The sequence below is a fragment of the Falco cherrug genome, chromosome 3 (genome assembly GCF_023634085.1).
Source record: "Falco cherrug isolate bFalChe1 chromosome 3, bFalChe1.pri, whole genome shotgun sequence".
Classification (NCBI taxonomy): Eukaryota; Metazoa; Chordata; class Aves; order Falconiformes; family Falconidae; genus Falco; species Falco cherrug.
The window spans coordinates 51,648,051-51,675,869 of NC_073699.1; the positions used below are offsets into that span (position 1 = coordinate 51,648,051).

General features: G+C 38.9%; 1 protein-coding gene across 4 annotated transcripts in view; it reads right to left on the bottom strand.

The window, feature by feature from the left end:
- Positions 1-27,819, bottom strand: part of SPIDR (scaffold protein involved in DNA repair) — a 209,364-nt gene that overhangs the window by 14,472 nt on the left and 167,073 nt on the right. For 3 of the 4 annotated variants that reach the window (XM_055704294.1, XM_055704296.1, XM_055704297.1), the window contains exons 11-14: positions 15,564-15,722; positions 5,809-5,896; positions 3,354-3,497; positions 3,200-3,259 (exon numbers count right to left, since the gene is read on the bottom strand). In XM_055704294.1, the coding sequence (XP_055560269.1) occupies positions 3,200-3,259; positions 3,354-3,497; positions 5,809-5,896; positions 15,564-15,722 (451 nt within the window). The remainder of the gene's footprint in view (positions 1-3,199; positions 3,260-3,353; positions 3,498-5,808; positions 5,897-15,563; positions 15,723-27,819) is intronic. The other variant, XM_055704295.1, reaches the window with a different exon arrangement.

Genomic DNA, 27,819 nt, shown 5'->3' on the forward strand with positions numbered 1-27,819 from the left:
TATATGTATATATATAAAGCTAATTGGATGCTTTTATGAACACAGACTTACATGATTTTTGCCTTTAAAAAAAGGGCTAAATATAAATATACTACTAATATTATGGCTGTGTGAGCAGATTTTCCATGTACTGTTATCTGATTCCCAAGAGCACCAGTCTCTGGTTAATAGCTACTGTCCAGTCCTTGACCAACAGCTACTGCAAGTTACAAAGCTGGAGGTTTTTCTTTCAGCTGAACATTTGAAAGATGCATAGAAATAAGGAAGTAGGTAATTTGTAAGTAGGAGACAGATGAATCCACAATGACAATGTAAGTTTTCTGCCCAAGTATAAAAATATTATGGTGTGACTAAATAAAGATATCTCACAACTACTGAAGTCACAACCAAAATACCTGCATTTCATCTCAGCCTTTGTATCTGAAAATAATTATCACAAAATCAGTAGTGTTATTTAAATTATTCACACTGGGATGATGAACAAGATGGACTAGGCAGACATTACATACACATCACTGCTTATCCCAGGGTATCTAACAAAATCAGATGAGTTACCATGTGATGATTCATGCGATTCTTCTTTTTTTTTCTAATACAGCTTTTATAATATATGTGTGTATGTGAATTTTCCCATGCTTTACAAAAAATGGGTTTAATAACAAAGCATATTACACATTTACCAGAGTTCAAGCATAAATTGTATATTTTAAGATTCTAATATTTTAGAAAATTTAACTAAGATTAAATTACTTTTTTAATTTAAAAAGATTTTGTTACTATTTTTAATTAGCCTGCCGCTTAAAAAAATCATACTTCAAACATTTAAATGAAAATGAAATACTACAATGATTGGAGATACACGTATCACATAAGTATTTTATTCTCAAAGTTGCATGTCTCCAGCATAAGGTAACGCAATGACAACCCCAACGTTTTGTCTTCAGTTGAATTCAGACCTTGAAACCGTTAACCACACTAACATTAGCTTTTTTGTTCATGCTAGCAGTAATTAGGGGAAATGCAGTAATTATAAATAATGACTGGGAAAATTCATAACTCGGATATTACAATTATGTCTTAATACAATATATGCTGCCTATTGCACTGACATTGTTTCTTTGCCTAGTAACTACATACACTCGAGTACCTCCTCTGTGTAGATAGCATTAGGTCAGCTTCAAAGACAGAATTTTTACAGCTGTCCCATGAGAATTACTAACACATTAAAAGCTGGCTTTCAGAAGAATCGTCCAAAAAGTAAATAATAACAACAGCAAAAATCACAAGTTAGTATAAAATCATCATCTTGCTATGTGTGACAATTTGTTCTGAACAGAGAGGACACAACAGACAAATAGCAGCAGGATTGAGTTATAAGGAAGGACAGCTCCTTAACCACAGATGGAATATATTTCCTCATATTCCTTCTGTACCACAGTACAGATTCTGAGTAATAATAAAAGCATATTTCCATTCCTCCTTCACACAAATGAAGTATCTCAGAATGCTGGAGCTATGTAGAATAAATGTTAGTTTTTAAAGTACATTTGAATTAGCTCACATAGCAGACTATCTAATAATAATAAATCTGCAAACTAAACTAAGCTATAGACCCTTCCTCACTTATTATGGGAAGGATACGTCCTCTTGGCAAAAGCAACTGCAGTAAACAAGCTGCTGTTCATGACCTTCTTCTGGGAGAACTAGGCAAGCAATATGCTAACAGCAGGTAAATACCTTTACATTCCTAAAGCAGTTATCCAGAAGTGCTATCCAGCAGTTATCCAGAAGTTATTCATAAGAAGAATATCTTCCATTACTTTTCCAACATTACTTTCAAAAAATTTATGAGCACTCATGTTGTGCACTTATGAAAATTTAATGCTTACAGTTCAGTATGTGAATAGCCATTACAAAAACAGCTAATAAACCTCCTAGAAGCAAGAAGAAATCATAGACCTTTTCTTCTGCTAGACAAGCTTCCATTCTTCAAAATCACATCTGTTCCTGCACGCTTCATCTTTTCCCTAGTTTAGTGATGAAGTGCAAGAATACTGATGACCCACAGCATCTCAGATACAGACACTCCTGAATACAAAAATGTTTGGCTAGAATACCACTAGTCTGTAATTTTATTTTATTTTTTAAAATAACAGGTTTCTTGGAAATAGAATATGTGTCCATCTTTCTACTAGCACTCTATAGACCCCATCAAGCTAGCCCTTAGCTCATGTTTGCAAATGTTCTCTTAAATTCTCACTTACAATGGAGAAAACACAAGAGATATGCCTCAACTTGGGAGTTAAAAGTACTCCCTGCCTAAAAATCAAATCATAACTCATTGGCTTTTGAAGCAAAAGGGCAAGACCTAAATTAAATTTATGCCTCACACTGGTGGGAAGCATCTCCAGCTATTTTACTGGCTGTTCTGGAATTTCTTTGTCTTTGGTTCATATGCTTTGATTCACACTTTATTTCTTGTGGAGCTGATGGACAATTGCAAATTATTCTCAACCAGAATTCAGTGCTGGCTGTACTGAGGATCCAGTCGCCAGGAAAAAATAAATAAATCAGCAACAAAACATTCCTTTAACTACTGAGGAACTTAGCAACATTTTGAAAGAAAATTGTAGCATTATTCAGAAACAAAGAAATAAATCATAACTTTTCCAATGTAGTATGGATGGCAGATGTATTTACCTAAGAGTTCCTCCTTCCTACTAACTGGACCATAAAAGCCAAATTTGCCTGAGGGGTTTCTATTGAAGTCAACAAAAATAGTCCACACACTTGCAAGCAAAGAGCAAAACTGTATTTTTATATAACCGTCATCTGTTAAATTCTATCCCCAGTCACTCAGTTGACTGGGAACTTTTAGCTATATATCTAAGGGTAGCATTTAGCTATAAACCAAGTCTCAACTAACATCCTGCAAGCTCCCTTACCAGGGTGCAATATTATCTCTGGCAATTTATTCAGAAATAATTCAATTTTTAGACTGGATGATACTGAAACTGGAGATGCAGTTCATTTTACCCATTCACGCGCATTTTAGACCTGCTGATAATTCTGCGCACACAACTCTTGGAGATAATCCAGGAAGGGTTTATTGGGTTTTCCCCTAAACAAGATAAATGCTGGCTTCTTCACATAAACATGTTGATTTTATGTTGAATTCATTGTGAAGTGAAAAGATTACCTGCAGCCTTAGATACAGCACTTGTGCCCAAAAGCTACATCGTACATTACAACCATCGATCTGAAAAGGGTACAAAAACAGGGAATGAGACAAACATGATACCAGAAATCCACTGGTACAAAGTATTTGTTATCTGACTTGTAAAGCAGAGTACCTGAAGAATTTCCTTTAGACCACGAACAGCTGGTGGCTGGTACAAATTAGAAATCTGTTCTTCCTCATCCACTTCCACATGTATTTCACCAGACCGAACAGTAAGAATATAACAGAAGCTGGGAGGAGGAAGATTAGTTGTCAGCTATAAAAAAAGTAAGAAAAAAGAAATGTGACTTTAAAAAAGGCACTTCAGTTTGGCCAGTCGGGTTTTATAACAATAACCGAATGAACCACACAATTTACATTTTAAGAGGGCTGGGGAAACAAAATTATATGGTTAATAGCAATGACTCTCTGAAGTAGAAGCTGAGTTAATAAACAGACATTCACAAGTTGTAAGTGAAATCAGCTTGTGTGTATCATTCTTTCCATAATCGACATTGATCCTCATAACAAAAACATCTCATGATTTGGCACACTTGGCAAACACAGCGACTATTTCAAGGTGCTTGTTGGTATTTTTGCATAATTTTTTTTTTATTATCTGGTAGGAGTGCCCTGATAATATTTTTTTTTTTAACATCTGTAACTTTTCTGAGATTTGGGGACTTTTGCATGTGGGTGGGTTTTTGTGATAGTAAACAGCTGGCGAACTTTTAAAGCTGCCAAATTAAATCCAGGACAGCACAAGGAGATAATGAAGAACAGGAACGCAACAGCTACAAGAACTGCTCTCTTTGTGTTATGCCAGATATTTCTTTCCCCTTAAAAAGTACCATGATGTAACAACTTTATCAATCATCACTTAAAGAGGTCCCAAGCCAGAAAGGCAATGCTAGAAAATAATTTTAATTGCAGATATGGTAAAATATTCTTCTAGTGATGTTTATTGTTAATAAAGCATTTAATTTAATAAAAGAAATATGAATCTATTAAAGACAGCTGCCCACCCATTTAAAAAAAATCTGCATAAGGACAAAAAAAAAAAAAGCAAAAGAAGGTGATACCCAAATTCTGTTCGCCTCTGACAGCACTAAAGAAGATATCTAAACATACATATGGCTCAAAAGAAATCAGTTCCACAGATTTCTTCCCAACAACATTATCAGTATGCTGGCGGTATTATTTATATACCTATGTATAAAGCTGCTTCCATAAAGCTGTGCATAAAACTATACTGTTTGTGTCAAGAAAAATGTACCTCAACTGAAAAAAACTCCACTCAGCTGAAAATCTGCAGGCGTAGAATGCAAGCCATGATCATCTGTGGAATGAGTTAGTATTTCAAACCCATGACAGAAATGTAAATTCCATGATTATGGAAAATTTTCTACATTTTTAGATTGCTAATAAAATAGAGATGAATATCAAATGAGAGTCATAACAATGCTAAACAATATTTAAGAGCTTTGCTCCATCCGTGGATATTGCCATTCTGTTGTCCAAGGTATTTTAATGCAAAAAACAATCCATTCCTCTGAGACTTCTAAAATGTCTAGATGAAAGGGAGAGTTAAGGAAAGAACAGTCTTGGTTTTATATATAAGCAAATTCTGAACCTTTTATTCTTCTACATAAACCCCTGCACAATGCAAAGAACACTCTACATTTCAGAGAAAGGATTCTCAGACTTTAGAAATAACTAGTAATATCCACCTTTAATGTCCCCTGCTTTTGAAACATGTTTATGTCCAGGTTTTTCTTCTTTTCTAGAACTTGCATCCTGATTGTCTCCCCTAGGCTCTAACACAAATTTTTAACACCACAAAATTCTCCCTCAAAGGACAGCCTATACAAGAACTGCAAGGCAGCAAAAGCACTTGCCTACGCAGAAGCTTCTCAAGTGATGTTGTATTAACAAAATAACAGTTGGTATGACAGAACTCCTTTTCAAATACAAAAGCTAATTAAAGGAAAATCAAAGACGCAATTTTAGGTTTACAAATATACAGTAACATACTTTAAATTTATCTTAAAACCTCCTCAACCTCTAATATTACAGCAACATTCATTACTTTTTAGTAGATTATTTTTGTGTTCATCCTTCGACTGTCTTCACATGAGACAGTCAAAGTCGTCCTAACTAGTAAGAGACCTGATTCCAGCTGTCAGTCTGTTTTCACAGAATTTAATCTTCAGAAAAGTGCTTTCAAATCTAAGGCTGAAAACTGCTTCAAAAGAATAAGTGAATATCCTTGTATATAGATTTCTCAGCTGGCTCCATGCTACCTAGTATGTCTTTCCTCCTGCAAGGAGAGGAAAGGAATAATTTGTCTGGACGTCCTACCATTCCAGCTCTAGAGGACTAATAAGGGGCTAACTCAATCATTTTGAAAGATGCTGCTGATTCAGGGGGCTTCAGGTTAGCCTAGGAGGTTGTTAGAACCAGCAAAACAAAACTCAGTAGCTAAAGAGAGGGAGAGGATCTGATTTCCAAAGTAAATGCAATTACACTACCAACAAAAATAGTAATTGTGAGTTGAAAAAGTTCATTTCCATAATAACAAGACTTACCATTTCAGAGTCTTGACTTTGTCCAGGAACTTTCACAGGCACTACTGGAGGCCACAGACTGTCTATCAGACTAAAAAGTCCTAATGCCCTTCAAAAAGACCAATAAAATCAGGTTTAAAATGTTTTCCAGTGTTATACATTACATTAAAAAGATTCATTCAGAAATATAGTAAAAACCATTGCATGATTATGAAAACAATTTTAAATCATATTTGTTTTCTGGAAGCTGGTTTTGATTTAGTCTAATTAAATCTCCATCATTTCTGCTGCAGGGTGGAGAGGGAGGGAAGGGATGTATCACATTCAATGACAGGCAAGTCGTATTTAATCCTTTGCCATGAACAGACTGCTACATGTTAAAATTCAGGGAAACTGGGGTAAATGTAAAGTCTAGCTTGGGAAGGACACAAATAGCAGTACAACTTCTTTTACAAAATAACTGTTTGCTATTTAAACTGAGAGATTTATAAAAAAAGGCTTCTAATATTTTCATTTCTTGCTTTTCTCTAACAGCTGAGTGTAACTGCTTTCAGGAAAGTCTGTAAATATCAGACACAGAGAAACAGGCAAGATTTTGCTATCTTAAGTACATGTGCAGAGGACTGTCTCGTTCCTACACAGCTGCTCATTTAGTTACTATTTCTATGTATTGATTTTGCAAGTTTCCCACTTTTAATTTAGAAACAAACATAAAATTAACAGCCCAGCATATATTAAGGTAAATCATTGCAGGCTCTTTAGCTTTAGCAAGCAAAGCCGTAATTTGCAGCACTTCAGTGGCTGCCTTGTCAGTTGGTATGGCATCCTTGCTGGACAGGCAGGAACATCGGAGGGAGAGACCAAGAAAACAGCCGAGGGAGGGGAAATAGCTACAGATAATCAACTTGAAGAGGCATGCATTTTTGAGTTAGAGCTCCCAGTTATCTTGTCCTAATTCTCTGTTCTTTGTAGTTGAAGCACAGAGATCTGGATTTTAACCCCACGCTGCCTCCAAGAACAAGTTGTCTGTTCCTCCAATTAAACAAGCCGCTATTTCTGAAACAACTCTAAAAAATTAAGTCCAAGCCTTGCTAAAAAAAATGTTAGCTTCCAAACTCAACTGTTCAGAAGGAAATGGCATACTCTGGTACAGGGCTGAAGCACGTTGCAATACGTTGCTTCTCTTCAAGTGGTCACGGAAACTGTCCTTCTAAAGTTCTGCTTTTAGCTGACTTCTGCTTAAGCTCACTTATTTCTGTATTTCCCTACTGCTCCTCCAGATCCTTAAGTGCTTAGACTTTGGGTATCTATAGGCAGTGAACTTGACGTGTTTGTTCATAAAGCTCCGGATATCATCTATGATTCAGTGTTAACAGTGGTGCCTTTGGACTGGCACTGTAAGAAGTTTTATGGATGTAAATGTCAGAGTGGATCTTCAGGAATAAAGCTTGTGGTTCACAAGTCAGGTAACAGGCTGGCAGATTAAAAAAATGATGTTGCTACCTGTAGTTGTGTCGTCCACACTAATGAACAGACCAGAAGCACCAATGTGCTGCTCTTTTACAGAAATTAACTCCCTGACTTACACGGCATCATTGCCAAGTCTGTAAAAGGAGAAGGCTGAGCTCAGAGGTTGGGGTTTTGGGGGTTTTTTTGTGCGTTTTGTTTTTAACAATGAGAACATTACAACATAGAAAGCAACACTTCTGGGGTATTAAAGAGACTTTACAGCAATTGACCACTTCTCGAATCCCTGATCGAGGTAGCTTTTCTGGCTCATGCAGAAAGATACCCTCTCTACAGTCACAGGAGGGCGAATGCCCACAAGAACAAACTGGCCTTGCTAACTGGGACATGAAAAAGGAGGGTTACAAAAAGAGAGGACAGCCTGCTGTACAACTTGGGCAGTTACACAAGTGGCCTTCCTCACACCACACGCAGCACTGAGGGCAAGGGCAAAGCACAGATACGAATGTACCACAAACCGCATGTATGGTGTGTACAGAGACTGCATATTTATCAACTCGGAGCAACTAAGCTATGTTGTTGCAGTAAAGATATAATCACATCTCACACAGACCTTACATTAATCCTTCATCTGTATTTTTATGTTTTCCCAAGGGACACGAAGTTGTCCCTTTAGCTCTCTTCCAGCTTGCTACTCCATACCAGAATATCTAATGAATACAGTACATTTTCTTCTATTACTTGTGTCCTTTTGGAGAAGGTCATCTACTGCTTGAACTAGGAGCACTTAATTATTAGTAAATGACAGTATTTGTTTACAAACAGGGCAGAGGAGCAGGACTGAGTGGAGAGTGTCTCCTGAATATCTCAGCCCCATCCTCTCCTTTGACACCAGGCAGGCAGAGGGCAGGGACGTTTGCCACCTGAAGGATTTGCAAGTTCCAAATAACATCCTGCCAGGAACCTTGTCTACCACAGGGGATGTTCTCTCCTGAAGCTGTCACTGTATCAGTCAGTGTCCCTGGTGAGGAGCTCCCCTTTTCCTCCCATTTATATGCCTCCGAGAAAGGGAACTCTCTTGTTACACTTAAGGACTTTGATTTAGCAGAAGGGGAATTGGGGAGTGGGGAGCGGGGAAATGACAGTGGAGAAATGGCAAGACATTGTGTCCTGCTCCACAGAAAATCACTATCCTCACAGAAAGAATAAAATTCATTCTCTTTATTGGCCAAGCAACACTCAAATCCCACTTCAATCTGACTTGAACAATGGGTGTATTTTATCCAACATGTGTATCCTTCTTCAGCTATAGAGTCAGGGCAAGAGATGAACAGCTGGCTCTGCGCTACAGTGAAGGGATATGATTAGCTCCCATGTGCACAAAGAGCCTCTCTGGCTATGGAAGACAAAATCAAAACTACAAAATTCTGCTCTGCAAGTGTTATTACTAGTCACTTAAAAAGTCACGAAAGGAAAGACTTCTAGAAAAGGAAAAGTAGAGTAAGAAGTGAGAAGAAACAGGCTCAAGGATTAAAAAAAAAAAGAACATGTAAAGTATTTGAATAACATTTTTTTTTACTTCAGAAACAAGGACTCTATTACAGTTTTCTATAACTTTTCCTTGAAATAAGAAAAAAAGACTGAATCCATACCGGGAGAAGGACAGAAATCATCTATCAGATTCTAAGTCAACTCTGTACTTCCCATGCACGACTGAAATCTATGTTTGGTAAAAATCTTTTCATCCCATACTATATTTAGTTTATCACCAACACAGTACGATCACCAGTAACTCCAATGGAGTGTTACAGTACAGACTACCATAGAAGTATGGACTTGCCACAGGCAGTCCTCTACGTACAGGTACTCTTCTATAAACCCACATCTTCAAGCTTTGCTTATATATAATGATACTTTTATATTTGTGTGTATGCATATAATATGCAAAATAATTCTTTCTAGTGTCCTTCGTTATTTTTGTTATCCAATGTGCTCAAAAGGCATCCCTTTCAACTTAAACTTTCCTTGCAGAAATTTGGTACATCTTTCCCCTGTACCCATAAATGCAAACTGTCTGCTGTGTACCCGGACAGCAGTCAAGAGAATTTTAAAGATTTAATACAGTAAGCCAGGCTAAACACATGGCTGAGAAAATGCAAAATATATGTGCAACACAGCCAGAAATTAATCTTGACCTATTTAACAAATCGTCTTAAACTACTCCATAGAAAAATTACTGAAAGATAGCAAGTGATACTAATAAAACAGCATTTCCTTTTTCCTCCCCACAGTGCTTGCCATAGATGATTACTGTGCTGCCCTGTCCAGAAGTAGCTGCTTTCATGTGCTCATTTAACCACCTTCCTTCTCAGTTTCCACAGCTCAGCAGGAGACAGAAACCACCTTCTGCTTCTAACCTCCCTTGCCTGTTTTGCCCTTCACTGCAAAGTCAAATGGCATACAGCCATAGATGTACATGCTTGCTCTATGCTTTTTGATAAAAACATACAAATAAAAAGAAACGCTGTTTTAATTGCATTTAGACACCCAGTAAAGTGATAAATCAGCACATCTACTCTCATCCTGTGGAAATTTCCTTCATTTCATACTACAAGCTATACTACAAAAATAAAAAAATCTTCAAATTTTCATTTTTCAAAACTGTATTTCACTGACTCTAACTTGACAACTTGTTTCATAACTTGATAAGAAAATTTTATTTATTTCTCCCACAAGCATGAAGTTTCATCTACAGTTCTGGTCCAAGAAGTTTGTGCGTGACATGCCTGACTCAACTTTTAATGTTACAGCTTATAGTTTGGGAGATTTTTCAATTTTAATAATCATACCACAGGTTCAGCTGAAAATTACTCCATGGAGAAAATATCAGCAACATCAAAGAAAGCAGAAGAAAGCAGTTATGGCCATAACTAGGAAAAGAAGAAAAACTACGTAAGTTTTACAGTAGGGGACAGGAAGCAAGATGCTAGGATTCTCCTCCAATGCCTTCCACAGCTTTGCTCCAGGGACTCAGGACCTGGCACTTCTCTGTTTCCTCCTCTTCTACTCTCCCAATTTTAGTCTAAAATGAAACTGTTTTCTTTTGGCAGTATCAGAGTCAATTATTAAGAACTCAAAACAGAAAGCACTTCATAGCCGCCTGTGAAACATTGCCTTGCTCCACACTAAAAAGAAATTTGGTAATGATCACCTAGACTGCATAAGCTTCAACTATCAGACGACAAGCAATCAAAATATAAAGCTGATACTGCAGGCTAGCTCTCCCTTTAATTGACCTAGTAAGATCTTGCAGTGCACAAGCTATGCAACACTGTATTTTCTCAGACTTGATTAGTAAAAGCAACAAAATCATATAGTAAAAATCTGAGCCTACTAAACCAGCATCTCAGCCAAAATACAAACAGGGAGGAAGGGTTGCTGGCCTTTTTTCCCCTAAGTTTTGTTTAGATATATGAAATTATTTTGTTGCATAATTTATTTACATACTTCAATAACTCAATTTTCTATAGTACATTAGAAATTACACATACTACATTAAAGCACTGAAATTATAATATAAAAGTACTTTTGATTTAATATGGATATGCCTATGTTATTCGCCAGTGCTGGCTACTAAACAGATTAATGACAGAAGCGCTGAAGGTAGAAGCAACAGCCCATGCTTGTTAGAGAGGAGAAAACTATGGGGAAAAAGTTAACTTCTGATACATAAGCAGCCATCAAAAATAATTAAAAAGTAATGCAAATATTCAAAACTTTGGCACGATTACTGAAATTATGCTTTAAATGAAACCCAGCTTTTAACCACAGCTATTACTGAAGTGTTTCAGGACCTCAAAACCTCAGAGATGTGGGTGGTTCTTTTACATGGCAGTCTTTATGGAGGAGGGAAAACCAAAGGAAGGAAGTTATGACTTCTTTGCTTTGCGGAGAGTTCTTACTACTACATTTCCTGTCAACGTCCAGCAGTTGAGACACTTTCTTGTACAGCAGTTAGAGGTGGTCACCTCTTCTGAATGTAAAGCGAAAAGAAGAGGAAGTGTATGGTGAAGAGTGGAGGAAAAGGGAGAGAGAGAGAGACCAGAAAAGTATGTGGCTTCAATAAAAAGTAAAAAAAGTAAGGAAACCCTCAGGCACAATAGTGACCAACACTACGGGGAGATTTCACGTTTCAGTGTCTACCATCTGAAAGTTTAAAATGACCAACAACAAAAGCCAACTTCATTTGAAAATGCATACATTTCTCAGAGAAACATTACACTGGTTGATGAACTCAATATTCAGTCTACTTACCTCAGAGGAAAACGCAACAGGTAGGACAACCTGCCACAAATTAAAGGTTGGGTCACGTGCCAAAGCTGGTAAGTAATTGATGTATCCTCAAAGTGGTTCACCCCATCCAGCTTAAGTGTGGATTTTAGCATTATCCATGCAACAGTAACATCTTATTTTGAAACTTGTTAAGCATTTTTTCAATTTAGGGACAAAATATATACTGACACCCTGCATTAATTACAGATTAAGTTAAAAACATTTCTTCCTCCCTCCTCCATTTCTAAATTCATGTCATCTTTCTGTTCCGCAGAATTGAAACTCTTCATACTTCTACCTTACAAGAAAGCATAAAGAGAAGCAGCAGGTAGGTCTCCCATACTCAGCAGTAAATCAACTCAGTGCTTGGCAAATCAGGTGGAAAGACAAAATCCAAATTATTATTCTGTGTGGAACTCCAGTGAGGGCTAAAAAAGTAAAACTACTATTTTTGTCGAGAAAGACAAATCTCTAACTACAAAGTTTATCCCAGCTCATTGAAATTAATTTCTGGTAGGAAGCAGCAGACTATGACAATTTATAGGTTATTTACTCCTGAAACATTTCAGTGAGTGCTCAGTCCCTGCATCTAATTGCATCCATTTAGTTACTGGTTATACTGGACAGACCTGAAACATGCCTGGGATCTATCAAAATGGGGGTGGGTGGGGGGGTGTACATGTTAATTGTACTGCACACAGACCCTTAACGAAAATTCCTGCCTCTAGCGGTCCATGGTCAAAATCTCACTTCCTCTTTCTCAAGGGGCTGAATTTATAAGACTGACACATGAGGTAGTGGGAGGATGAGAGAGAGAACCTCAAAGGAGCCAACACCACCAGTGGCAGATCAATGAACATTTTTCAGTTTTCTCTTTTTAAACCACATCTTTCTTTTTTGCTGATACTAAGCAGGCAGTTCAGGGAACGGTTGTAGAAAAGGCTCAGAGACAAGTATGAATGAGGGGGTGAAGGGAAGAGGTATCAAGAAACAAATACTGAACCACATACCTGCTGTTAATTCAGCTGCTACAACACTGGTTCCTACCTTATCCAACAGCCTCATGAACAGACTAGAAGAACTGCTGGAAGTAAGATGCTGAACAAGCCATGGCAACTTTGCCATGGCTCAGACAAGCCCATCTGTATTACAGGATGGCCAGAAACTGGACTGCAAAGGGGAACACCGCTTCCTCTGCTGGACTGCAAAGGGGAGGAGCTCTTGCAGGAATGGTTTTGGGGAGTACACTTTACGCAGGGTACGGGACCTGCTCTGAAAACCACCCAAATCAACGAAAGACCTTCAAATGACCTAGTGCGAGACCCTAGTACTTGATAAAGCTCACGGGTATTCAAAACCGATGCTCAACATTAAGTGTTCTTCTCAATGCAAGATTACTGTAATTCTAATTTTTTGCAGGGTTAATCTTAGTCAAGACAGACCATGGTTGTGTACGTTCTTATCCTACTTTTCTTTTGGAACACAGTGTTTTCTTATTAGAAGAAGAAATGAGTTTAGTTTCTTTGGCACATCTTACAGTACAGGTTCATTCCACAGATCAAGTCAGGTTTACAGCCAGGGTTTTGCCTGGATGTAAAATATCCTATATTAGGTTTTTAGTCCTAAAATTCAAAATGAAATAGCGATTTTGAAAATTGATTTACTGGAATGTTGTGAAATAGTACTTTAAATTAAACACTTGATGGTGAGGATGGATGATGGCCTGGAAAAATTTTGGAACAGTAACAGTGGTCCATTGATGCAAAAAACTTGAGAACCTCTTGTATCTGTTAAAGGAAAATCTCTTTTGTCTCACAGTGGGACTGAGGAAGCGCTCAGTGTAAGCAAGATTACAGTCCATGTGACTGTGGGACAACATGCACATATGGGATCTTATTAGCCATTCCTGGCTTTCTCCACATCATGCGCTTCAAAGGCACAAAAAAAAAGTAATGACTTTTCCCTCGTATTTCCTACATTTTATTCCCTTTTATCCGTTTTAAAAGCCACTGTCAGACTCCAGGAAACAAACAGTTTAAAAGCCATCTCCTTCCAAAAAGGAATTGGCGTTCTCAAAAAAAACCAAACAAAAACAACTCCCAAAAAACAGCAGTCTTTCTTGCAGGGCAGACCACATAGTTCTTATTCACATGTGTTGCAAGCCAAGGTTGGGCACTCACAGGCATATCCCATCATATGCTTGGACATACCACTGGCTCTGGAAACCCATTTATCCAGTGGCAACGAGTTCTACAGTCTAATTATGCTCTGTGTGAATAAGTACTCCCTTATATTCATTTCAACTACGGCTTTGCTGTGGTTTCCATCACACCTAGAATGACACAAAACGTGTCCCAACACTTAAAAGTAATAACAAGTTATAAAGCAGAACTTAGGCTGAAACAATTAAGAAAAAAATAAATCCCTGAACAATTCCCCCACCCACCCATCTTGTACAATGAAATCACGTTTTAACCACTGCACTGTCCCTGAAGCTACACTAGCCTTTTTCTTTTAATGTTTCCTAGCAGGGTTACCACCAGCACAGCTCCAGCTGAGCCACCAGCATTTTCAGCAGTGTGTCTTCTAATCGCCCTCAGAATAGCCAGAAGTAAGTTACTGCTGCTTTGAAATAGAATTTACATTAGAAAAAGTCTGTCTCTTATTAGCTGGGCAGAGGACTGGAAACACCAGCAGCCAGTTGTAAAACTTCATTTGTATCCAGAATTCCAAAGCCATTATTTAATTTGTTTGGAAAAAATGTAACTTGAAAAAAACGCCAATAAAATAATTAAATAAGAAGACGTGTTTGTTATTAAAGATCCATAAAAATGCAAGTAGGCTTGAAATCCAAAGGATCTGAAAATTAACACTGCGAGTACATAAAAAGAAAAGCACACTGAATAGGGTTGGCTGGAAAACAATAATTCCATTTTGCTAAACGTTTCAAGGCTTTGAAAATTGTTTTTGTTCCAATATGAAACAAAAATGAGACTTTCTGAAAGTTTTCATGAAATGAGAATGTGAGAGAGAATATTCACTCCCTCTGGACCTGAAAAAATCTTCCCAACAAAATTGTCTCCAAAATAGATAATGTTTCCATGAAACATTCTGGTTTTGATGAAACAGCATTTTTCAACAGAAAAAAAAAAAGCGTCAGCAGAAATATCATAGCCATTCCAACAGCAAAGGCTTATCTAGATTGGATGCTTGTACAAATAAATTATGTTGAGAATTGAACCAATCTAGTTATGTTTACATAGGTCCCCATGTGAACACTGTACCACTTTCCTTAGAAAGATACTACATAAGATACTTGATCTAGTTAATACTTTTTTTCTTGATTAAAGATATTTTATTTTATTCAAAGAATGTAAAAGGAGTCACAAAATAAGCAAAATCTGAGTGGTACCATAAGTCAATTTGTTACTTATCTGGGGGGATTTCTTCTATAAACCTGTGGACATTCTTATTTGTTTGTGGACATTCTTATGATTTGCAAGATTTAAAATTTTTTTTTTAAAGAAACTTAAACTGCACTTCCAAAACCATACAGACTTAATTAAGTTATCATATACTGACGGAAAGTCTATGCTTGAAACTTCAACCCAGACTGGGCAGCACTGCAGAAAAACATACTGTAGTAAGCAGTTCTGCAATTAAAGGGAGGCGAACAAATGTTTTTTAAGTCTTTGACTGTACTGAGGAGGAAGAAAACACTCATATTTATGAAATGCTGCATATGGTAATTCTTCTCTATTCCTTTCTCTGCTACTCTGTATAGCTTGCTTATGCTCATTTTGGAGTATGGTCGGCCCAAGTACTATTGCATGCCCCAAAAATGGCAATGAGGACACTTAACTGAACAAAGCCTGATTCAGTTTTTCCAAAGACTATTGGTCACAGAAATAAATGAAAGGGCAGATCACCTCTGCCTGCCAGAGCATACAATACATTCTCCCATTAATTGATCTCACCTTCCTCTCGTAGTTCTTTGCAAAATTTTCATTCCAGCTAAGCAGCAGAATTTTCCTTCCCATCTCCTGCAATACTGCTCAATGTCATCTGCAGAACTCAGGGACTGCAACTGCACTTCACTGAACATTCCATAGGCGTCCTGGACAAGGAGGCATAACCTGCAAAACATTCGTCTGTTACTCACTGGCTTCTGTTCGTAAGAAACCAGCTAGCAAATTTCTGAAAATTATATTACAAGCTTCAGTACAGGGTTTATTCTCTACAATATCTGTAGAATTACTACCAAATAATGTATCAATAAACAAAACCAGCCATCATTAAAGGTCTTCTCATGTATCATTTTCAGGAGGTAACAGGGCCATGAAATAGAGAAGCATGAGTGAAAAAAAGCATAAAGAGCTTGCACTGGGGATTAGCTTCATTAACTGCTATGCCCTATGTGGTTTGTCTACTTAAAAAGAAAGAAGGTTGAGTTTGTGCCTTGCTTGAGGTGAATTCTGCAATGCAGACAGGGCAATGGTGCAAAGGTAGGGGTGTGTGTGTATAACTATAAAAATTCTATTTAGAAGTAAAGAAAGCAACATATTTCACAAGTAATAATCACCAACACTGAAACTGGCAAAGCAAGCATTAAATTCTCTATAACTTTTGAGTCCTGAGGATGCATAAAAAGGTTTAAATGTAAATTTTTCTTTAAAAAAACCCAGAACAAAACAATATGAAACTGCTGATTAGTATATTCAATATTGGGTATGAAGAAGGCCAGAGGAACTATTTTAAGAAGGTAATAAAAGAACCTGCTAAACAAACAATTTGATTAAAGTAATCTATGGAAGTAGGGCTGTAGGGCTGGGAAGTATTGCTTAACCAGTCTGCTGGCATTTCAAGAAGACACTACTGTCATAGCAGGTAAGGCAAAATCAGTGGATGTCATACATTTATGTCAAATTTTGACACAGTCAAAAATGCATTTCACAAGATTCTGCACCTGAGATGAGCAGCCACGATAGCATGAGTCATGCAGTGCTCGAAGGAGGAGGCTGCTGTCTACAGCATTGGTTTAACTGCCCCAGAAAGAGACAGTTAAGCATGGAAACTTTTCAAAGGGAGACAAAAAGTACCTGTGAGGGTAGTACACAAATCTTTATTTCTAAATAAAACTCAGGGTTGCACTAGGCAGTGGAATTCAGTTTATTTCAAAGGTATGTGCCAAAACTACCTTCTCGAGAGCAGCACCATTGCTCACAGCAAGCTGATTCCAAACTGCTCTTGGAGCAGATCATATATTATGCATCCTGAAAGCGTTCAACAGTAGCCATTATATCTTTATAAAACCCATTTTAAATGAAATGAGCTCCTATATTTCTCTGGAAGAAATCCATGTATTTTCTTCACAGGGAAACTTAAGCACATGGAAGACCATTAATCACAATTTCCTTGTTCACTAGGAACTGTGTAACTTTGGTTTACACCCTTAAGAGGGCTGTATTCAACATATGATATAACCTCAAAGCCTTCCAGACATCAGCAGCTGTGCGAGCACCAGCTGAGAGTCCTCATTTTTCAGATTCTCGTGATGTTTTTGAGGAGCAGGGGGTGGTAGTATTGAATACAAATGGAGGCTCCCACATTTTCCCCGTATCTCTAGCTGCAAGGGTCCCACACAAACAGAGTCTTCACCAGGCAAAGAAAGCTTAGGCATTTTCCTCCATAATGCTCCACAATTCCTCCACAGCCTGTCAAGGTTAAGCAGTCCATTAGAGCCACAAAAGGCTGCTTCTACCCTCAGGAATGACAAACAGGAGGAAACCAAACGTTGTGATTTGTAGTTTGGAAGGGTACATACCCTCATCTCTGGGGTAAGTGGTGTTCCCAGCCTAGGAAGCGGATGACTGTCCTAACAATACAAACCTGGGTCTTCAACAACTCTATTACTCTTCATTCTGCGTGTAAAATAATCCACGAGATGCCTTCTGGATTCATACCACAATATCACCTCCAACTCAACAAAGACTGATGAACATGACAGCCCAGAAGCAGAAAAGCCACAGATGCCTGCCACTTTCCATGTTAGGACCTTGCAATTGGTTAAGGACTCTCACAAGTTTTAACTGATTTGAGTGAAACTTTTCATGCTATTGTTTTGTTTGGAAAAACAGAGCTAATATGCTCTGCACATTCCTGAAAATCAGATTGAGGGGAACAGGAAAAACAAAGCAAACAGTTTTGCCTATGTTAACAAAACATTCATTGACTGTTAATTGTGAAAAATTAGGCCTCTGTATCTTGGAGCAAGCAAGGGCCAACCAAGTTAGTGTCTCAGATCTGATCAGCTCAGCAGTCTCTTAACTGATCACTGGAATTTCTCATATCTTCAGTGAGATACAACTGAATGCAAGTAACTCTCAGACTAGCTGGCACCAGGCTCATAGTAAGTCCTCTGGGACATGTTAATTGCCCAAATAAAAGTAGCTTGGTTGGTGCAGAAGACATCAGTCACTAAAAGTGCATTTTCCCAGTCCTTTTAAGCCAAGCAAAGAGGCAGCTGCTGTCAGACATTGGACATTCAGCTCCCCACATCCCTGAGCCACCTATTTCCATCCCTTTGTGGTGGCAGCATAAATGGCAAAGATAGGAAACTGATCTGACCAAAAAAATACTGTAGCCAAATCATCATCATCATCATATCAGCTCTTTGAAACTTAACTCAGTAAAAGTAAAGTCCTATTTGCATGGAGTACTACTTCTAGACAAGGATATATTTTCCAGGCGGGATTTGGAGGCTGAAGCTCCCACTCCAGCTGCCTAGTGTATGAAGCACAGCATCCCAGATCACATGATGGCAGAATGGTCATCCTACGACCAAGTTCGATATACAAAAGTAGAGGAAGAACTGTGTAACTTGAGGCTGATACTACTAATGTTCCCATTCACACTAGTAACATGCTCACGATTATTGGCATCATGAAGACGCACAGAGTATCAGAACTGATTGCATCAGACTCCAAGTACTTCTGATCTCTTGGGACTGTACAAGTGAGCAGACATCCACTATACTACACTTGTTCTTAGTTCCCAAAAGGTAGTCGAGATTTCTCTGCAATATGCATTTAAAATGAAAGACAGACTTTCAGAGATAACCTTCAGATGCTCAATTTCAAACTAAAAGATGAGGATTATCCCAAACTAAAGCTATGAAGAGAACTTCACAAACACATTCCCTGCTTCAGCACACTTTTAAAACAGTATGAATGAATGAATGACAAAAACTTGAAATATTCTCAACATCATTTGATCTGCTTTGCACTAATTCAGTAGGTATTGCTATAGGTATTTAATGATGAGTGACAACTGATTTTCCTACTTTATGACTATCATGAAATCAGCTGAACGATGCATTTTGAGAAATACTCTCATGTTCTTTGAAAATGGTTCTGTTCTTACATATTTTGCATACACTGTTAGCATCACTAATGGTAATTCAGCTGCTTTCAGAGGCTGTTGATTCATGGCCTTAACTTCTTCACCAGCACTAGTTTTTTCCTTGATTTCACTTTATTCCCAGAAAAGTGCTTTTGTATTATTTTCCCATGTTACAGGGTTGCTCTCACATTGCAGCAAATGTCCTTGCAATTTAAGTTTTAGCAGCAAGTCTAACTGTGATTAAAGCAACAGTTTGTCCCACAATTTTTCCCCACTTTGAAGCTCACTACCACGATGAAAACCCACATCTAAATTATGATACAAACTGCAAATCCAAAATGAGTATCTGCCCCCAGGAATTCAGCATCTATGGTTTGTGCACATCTGTCACAAATACTTTTTCTTCCATAAAATGGGACATTTGTATTGAATCAGTTAATCAGCTTAAATATACCTTTACCAATGCCTTGTCAGTAATGAACTGTTAAAAAGGAGGGCAACATCTCCATTGTTATCAGCAGTGCTCAGGTAGGGAGGAAATAAGGGCCATCTTTATCTTTGGGACAAAAATGAGACCTGAATTTAAAATATGGTTTTGGAAACTGAAATTTCTCATGCAAAGAAGCAGAGACTTCACTCCAGGAGTGAGGGGTGGCAGGGAATGTGGGAGATGCAGACTAAGGGAAAGGTGAAATATGACTCATTGGTAATAACAAAGGGGGAGAAGATAGGGAATGATAAGAAGTGAGGCACAGATTAGTCTGGTTTTTTTACTTCTTCCCTCCCTTTTTTTTTTTTAAGTAATGACAGAGTAAGTCTCATCCAAAAGCTTGGGAAAATTTTGTTAATTTGCTAATAGCCAGGAGCAACGATGGGGACTGGGGGAAGATGAGACTGATTTATTTCTTTGCATTATTTCTATGACTCTGCTGATCTTTAGGACAAAATGTCTCCTAGTAGAAATCTGGAGAGGATTACAGGATTAGTCTGCCATGCCCTTCTAGTCAGTCACTCCTTATAGGTAAAGTGCAAAGCCTTCTTTTACTATTACTTTTTCATGCAAGACAAATAATACTTCTCCATACTGCTGCCTTGTACTGGGCAGCTGGCTTTCTGGAGAGGTAAAGCAACAAAAACATTCTTCAGCTTCAGTCACCTCCAGCCTCCTCAGCGGCTAGTGGGAAAGAATAAGAAAAAGATCTGCCTGCAGAGGAGACGAGAGCCCACAGAGGCCAGAACTGACTGATGATGCAGGGATTGCCTTTACTGAATCTTGTGAAAACAAACAACAGAAACTTGTCATGAACAGATCTTAACTAACAAATTTTACCCTGGGGTAACAGGACAACCATGTGGCCCACAGCAGCTCTTCTCCATACATAGCTAAGCTACACAGCACAGCATGAGGAGCAAGACAGGCAGATGCCACCACCTTCACAGTGCTCAGCAGGGACTTCATTAGTTACTTTTTCTCTGGAAGGGATGGAAAGGGGGGAATGGGGAAATGCCTGAAAATTGAATTGTATTAGCTCTGATATTTGCTCATTCTTTATCTTAGCCATCCGAGAGACAGCTGCTGCTCCTTTGTTTGTCAGAAGGACTTCTTATCTCTTTGAGGTGTGGTCCTAGCAGAGGCATAAAGCACACGTACATAAACACACATAAACAAAAACCCCCTCTTCCTTAATCACCAGAGGCACAACACTACCTACACAACTCCAATTCAGTAACTTGTCTGGTCAAGTCTCAAGGTGGAGCTGATTAACTCCTGCTAATATGGCTCAGATTCAAATCCTAACCTGCAGGACACCACCCTACTGGGATTTAATTTATCCCCACCTTATGCACTCCTTGCATTCACCATACCCGTATCGCCTCTGAAAAATCAAAGCTCAGAGCACAGGTCTAAATACACAGGAACAACCATCCGTGTCCCCCAACCCCTCGTAACAGTAGCAAGATTTTCCAATTAAAAGCACTGTATTCACCAGAACACGCACTGCTTTGCGCTCCCTTTAGAAAAGCACATAGCCGCTAGAGCCTTCTTTAGGGAGACACAAGATTCAGAGCTTTCTGCTTAAAATCCATGCCATTTGCTGTCGCTAAATAGTAAGTGAAGCTCTACAGGGCATAACTATGGATTGAACGATACAGATAAAAATTAACTATTATGACTATTAACTATAGACTAGTAACTATTAACATAGCCCCTTCTATGCATACGCTCCAGAGGAACACAGATACAGAGGAAAACACAAGCACCGCTGCTTCCAGTTTATAAGGGGAATGCCAAACTCAAAGAATTCTGGTCATAACTCACTCCAAGTACAGACGTTTCTAAGAGCACCCAGGCTGGTGCTCTCGTTTGAAGCACTGAGATGACCGAAATATCAATCTTTTGCTTTGAAAACCAGAGGTTTAAAATTACTGGAAAGTGGAGTTTGTGATTGTGTATGTTTTTATGCGGTAATTGTGGAAGGACCCAGAAGGAAGGAAAGGAGGAGGCAGTTCTGGAGTGCTGGACCTGGCAGAGCTGGCACAGCACACCCCACACAGTCAGCACCAGAGACTCCAGTTCCTTCCAGCGAGAGACAGGTTGTCCTTGCAGAACTGTTGGTGGAAACTGCACATGTGACAGGACTATCACCAGGGAAATGAGCAAGTCTTATCTCAGCATCACAAACAGAAAATATGTAGCAGAGGCCTCCCTGGTCTCAGGAAAGAAATCTTTTTTTGCAGGCACTTCTTAGCATGTGTGCAACAGAGTATTTGTAGAACGCGCTTTGCAAATAGCTCACTACAGTAACTATATCAAGCCCACCATTTTGGATTTTCCTTGGTTTTCCTTACATTTTTATTCATACATTAAAAAAAAAAAAAGAGAGGTTATAAAATAATGGTTGCTTATTTTCATTCACTTCCTTGAATCATCACATACTTCAACACAAACTGGAAAATCAAATGCAACTTCCATGAGGTCTTTTGTGAAACCCCGTCCGGTGATTGCTTTTTCCATTTCTTCATTCAGGTTAATCCTTCCACTTACTATTTTATGTCTATGACCTGAAGAAGCAGCACTTTTGTGGGAAAAGGCTTTTGTGCGTAGGAAGAGACCTGTATGAGCCAATTCTATCAGCAGGGCCACCTTGTTAATGCAGAACACGCATGTAGAGCATGGAGCTCCACAGCACTGTAAATGTTCCCACTCAAAACATGGAACACTGCCTGCCTGGTGGGAACTACATACAACTTCTTGGGAACGGGTGTAGCACAGAAACCAGACAGCTTTTCATATGTGCCATGACAACCATGGCTTCTTCACACATGACAATTTTTCAGCATAAACCCTTTCGTCTACAAAGTTTTCATGCAGCACCAAATGAACTTTTTAAACTCCCCATCTGATACTGTCTCTAAGTGCACTTTCAAAATAAACTGCTGATGTATTTTATCTGTACACAGAATTTAACACAAAAGTAAACAAAACATTTTAAACCATAAAAAGACATTTCTGACATCCTCTCAAACGCAGTATGGTCCCTAAACTACAATTTCAAACAGTTACAGAGTTGCACTTGAGAAATACTTCCAGTATCACCCACCCAATAGCTGCACTTATCTCAGATTCATAAAAGCATATTTAAGTTTTCATATATTAATACTTTAAATCCAAAGTAATTCTGCCACGTAAGTAAAAGTTCATAGTGATGGTTTGGAAGACACAGAAAGTCAAGGAAAAATAACTTCCTAAGTACTGCCTAAAAGTTTGTGTGAAGGTTCAGCTGCAACAGACCAGTAAGATCCCCCAGGCATCTCCACACTACTACACTGCATGTAATTTATGGTCCTTCTGCTAAGATCCATTCCATACAGCTTGTTACGTAAACAAAAACAATTTTGGGTGGTTACAAAAAAGCAAGTACATCAGATCATCCCAGCTTGTTTTGGACTCACTGTTAATTGTAGTTGTTAAAAAAAACCCAAGATGCACACTCCTCAGGTTCCTCAGTGTACCATTCCTTCAGTATGGAATCCTATTACAATCTCTTGGTTATTTCAGTATACAGTTCCGAGAAAATATTATTTCCCTGTATGTCATGATTTACGAATCGAGGGTAAGAATGTACACTTAAGAAACTTACAGGCTCAGCTGAAAACTGCAAGTCTTTCTTATGGATGATCTCCAGTAGAAAAATCATGTTCCAAATATAACGTGTAATTACCACCCAGTCATTTAAAGTACTTATCTATGAATCTGAGGAGGGGTTCTTTGTTTATTTTTTTAATCATAAGACTTTGTAATTATTGTTTTGGCATCCAAGAATTCCAACAGTTGGTGAGGTGCTGCCAAAAGATCTTCTCTTGTAAGGTGCTCAGCACCCTCCTTTCCAAGAAAATCAGCATTCAGTTGCTGGTTCTGGCAACATTTCACATCATCTTTGCCGTGCTGTGTTTCCTCCATGCCTCAGTTCCTTATACATAAAAATCAGAAGTCCTGTCTTCAAATCAATAGAAGTCCTGTCAGGTGATCTGAAAGCAATAGCTGAATAATATGATTGTATCTGGGAGGGCAGGTCCACAGAGTCTATTCTGTGTGTTAGACCCCATTTGAGCTAGGGGAGGACCCAATATGTATGTATGCGTATATATAGCGAGAGAGGGCTTCCTTGCAGTATCAACCCATTCCTTCCACGCTACAGGGCTTAGAAAACTCTCAGCTCCCCCTGCAAAACCCACAGTGAGGGCTTTACAGTATCTGGAATGAAGCAAGAACACTGTAGCAGCAGTACTGGGGTCCCTTATCTTTCAAGACCATGTTATTTGGACTCACCAGATTTACTTCTGAAACCACACAGACCATGAACGGGATCCTAGATTTTATTAAAGAAAAAAAAAACCAAACCCAAAGCAAAACCAACACCAACATCAACATGAAGTGAGTATTAAAAAAACCCTGCCCATTTCAGCAGGCACAGAACATCCTAAAACACATTCCTGGTAGTGTACCATTGCACAGGTATCTCCCCAGTGCACGTGAAAGGCAAATGAAATACAGGAACACTGCAGGACTTCTCACAGAGCTGTGCCTGTATGCAGTAAGACATTCTCCTGTTTCAATGCCACAACATCCCACCGAACCAGCAGAAAAATATAATATTCATCAAAATAAAGGGCAGAAGAAAGAGTAAAGAAGAAAAGCAGAAGTGAAATTTTGCTGGGGCTCCTTCCCCAGCAGAAAGGCAATTTTCCACCCTTTCTCACAGGGTCTGCCGTTTCTGTTTTTCACTCAGCTGTTTTTCTTCACTCTGCTTTCGTGGCTGCCTTTCCTAGGTGTGTTTCTAAATGAGGGAGAGGGAGTGTGTTTGTGTGTGTGTGTCGCGTGTTTACAAGAGTTATGGTAGCAATTCTCAGCAGTCCACCGAGAGTTCTAGGAAACGGCCCCTGTTATTTTATTCTGGGTCAATGTCAGCTCATGTCAGGCAGTAAAGATCACACAGGACAGCTCGCTCCATCTCACAGTCCTGGCCAGAGGCCTCAATGGGAGAGGGAAAGGGAGCGAGCTGTGAGTGGGCGGAGAGCCTTCCCAGCACTCTACCAACCACCGCAGGAGGAATTATGATAAACACCACTCTGGAAACCAGATACAACAGTACATTGTGTTCTTCTTCGGAAAAACAACCAGACTTCGGCTCACTTAAAGTAAACAGTTAATCCTGTTTATCTTTTTTTTTTTCCCCCTTTCTTTCTTGATGAGTTGTTAACAGAACAATCTCTCCTGCAAAGCAAGTAAGAGAGCTGTCCCCTAAATTCGTGCCGATTTTCTCTTCCTTCAAGAAAAAAAATACACTTCGATATGTAAACTTTCTACTATCAGCAAACAGTGTGGAATAACAGTCTGTCTTGGCTTAAACTGACCTAACAAAGCGATGCCAAAATTGAATGAAACCTTTCCCTCACATATTTTATTTTGGAAAACTGAAGTCCCAAACAGAGCGTTCTCTTCATTCCTTTTAACTATTCCTTTTCTGAGAAGAACAAGCAAAACTGGTTAAAACAACAACAACAACAAAAAATCAGGATGCATGGTGCCCTTGCAGTCAGAGTACAGGGGGCTGGGGCAGTGCAGCTCAGCCATGGGGAGCAGGGGGTGGCTGCTCCCAGGATTTCTCTGAGAGGTGAAAAGCGAGGTGTCAGACAAATTGACTGCCACTGAGGTAAGGAACTGTTATCCTCCTTTGCAAAATATATGCTTACTGAGCACATTTGTGATGTCCCTGACTTCCAATATTAAGGGTGATTAATTAGAAAAGCAGATGGAATTGATTATCTTGTTTTGCTGGAGTCACCACAGTCTACCTATTAACTGCTTCTTACTGAGGACTCCAACCCAGCCCACTGAAAACTACAAGCTTTTCCAAAGGGAATTCTAATTTTTAGCACTCAAGAGTTTAAATAGTCCTGTAAGTCAACAACAAAAGTGTGCTTAACATCCCCAGTCAGTAAAAGTTTGTTGATTTAGCTATTTATAATCATAAAAATACATGATTTGCAAGACAGAAAGAGAAGGAAAATATTTCCCTGTCTTATTTTTACTCATTTTGCAGGCTTTAAGATTCAGGGCTTTCTGTGCAACCGATGTCATCAAGTGCAAAAATGTAAAATCAGGTCTGCAAGTGAAAGTCTGATTTTCAGATATTATATTTTTATGTATTTTACACGTAAAACCTTTATATTGTTTCTGCTTCCCCCCCCCCTTGAGATCTTACTTTGTTTTGCATTTTTTAAAAAATCTTTTGCAGCAGCTGCTGGATTGACATCCCTCTGATGAACTCTAATGCGACAAAGCAGCGTTATTTCCTAGTGCACAAGCCAGGCTGGGGAGGCAGCTATCAGCTGCAGGGGCCAGAACCCCAGAGGAGCAGCCTCAGGACTATCCGCCCGCTCCGCTTGTCCACCACTTAGTCCGCAGGGGCCTCCAGCCAAGACTGGAAGAGCAGGTATTGGTAGGACAGGACCGCTGTTGAACACTTCATCTTGCTCCAAGGCGCACCCTGTCATTTAACCCCCTCCCAGTGCTGCACCTGCACAGAAAAGCATGGTTGCTCTCTTATGATCATGGGTTTGGCCAGCCAAATTTGTCCCCAGATTAAGGGACAGCCCCCAGCACTATCTGTGAAGGACCCAGCCTATGCCGAGGTGCCGCAGCTCTGAGCAGAGCAGTTATTAGCTGCAGTATTGCAGGGAAGCAGCAATATACCTCGGTAAAACCTCTCTCTCAGGAAGCCAGAGAAGAATGTGGTGCTGCTATGGTCTTTGCTTGTTGGAGGAACTCCTGGAGTAGGAGAAGAAAGCAATAAACCTAAATTGGTTAGGGTGCAGTTGTAATCTATGTGCAAAAGAGGATTCCCTTTGGCTCCCCAAGTTTTGAGCCCGTGGTGGCTGGCCACCATCACGCCCTACTTCAGGAGAGAATATATCTACTGAGAGGAATGCAGATGAGAGGTGAATCAACTGGAGACCATTAGGAGATGAAGCAACAGCAGGAAAAAAATGTGGAAGGTGAAGAAAACAAAGATCAGGAGGAAATGCTCTCCGATACGACCTCTTTTCCACTTCCTTTCTTACACCTTGCTGTTCTCCATATCTCTGGTAGTTTGAGATTAGCAGGGGAAATGCCGGTCTGTGGCAACACTGGTATAACCCCATGGAGGACCTACAAGCATTACTGATGGAGCCCTTTCCCCAGACACATTTGGATTTTTTATATCAGGAATTATGGACACAACAAGCAACGGTTAAAGTGCAGATGACAGTAGTTTTCCAATCCGAGAATAAAAAATGAAGTTTTGCTACCCTTTTAAGCTTCCATTTGAACTTTTCAAAATAGGAAATCTTATTTTCTGTTACAGGTCAAACAAAGCTTTATAAATAAGCAGTAGGTTTGGGGCATTACCCAGACCTCACTCAAACTAACATCTTTCCATTGATTTCAATGAGCTGCATTTCATGCCATACAGCAGGCAGAGAAAATACCTGGGCAGCATCAGTAACATTCCTCCACCTTGATTTCATTCAATCCTTCATGCAAATTCCATGTTTCGCTTTTAAAACTATCTAAACTGAACACCAACCAAGGATGAAACACTGAAGTAATTTTATAAATATCACACTTACAGTTTCCTATAGTTTCAAGGAATCATTTTTAGCAGGATAAGAACTTGGAACATAGCACACAGAACATAAAAAAGAATCTTAAATCTGCCAGATTCTGATTTTTTTTTCCCATTTAATTGGGTAGTTTTAAAACATGCATAGAGATGCATGGATCTCTCACTTCTTTCATCACTTTGGTCACCTTTGGATGCATATAGAAGATTTCAAATATTATGTGTGCTAGTAGGAAGTGTCCTAAAAGAAAGAAAATCTCTACTACAGCACCTTAATCATAATTACCCTGTGCAGATGACAGCCTTTATTTTAGATCTCATACATGTGGAATACTACTTTATTGTAATGACATAATCGGTCATTACACTGGATTTCATAAAACAACCCTGCTCAAATACTGAGAAACCACACGTGTATTATACTTGATTCTGATTTTCCCTTCCCCTATAAAGAGAAAACAGTCCTGAAAGTATGAATTTGTTCAAATATCAGTGCAGCATAGTCTGTTCTCATTATTTATATTCCAATGGAAAGAAAAAAAAGTGGACCAAATCTAATCTAAACAACAGGAAGAGTTTAGAGAGACAAAAGATAACAATGTAAATTAGAACTGGATTAGGGCCCTTAGTAAACCTATCTATTCATGCCAAAAGAGGTGATTTA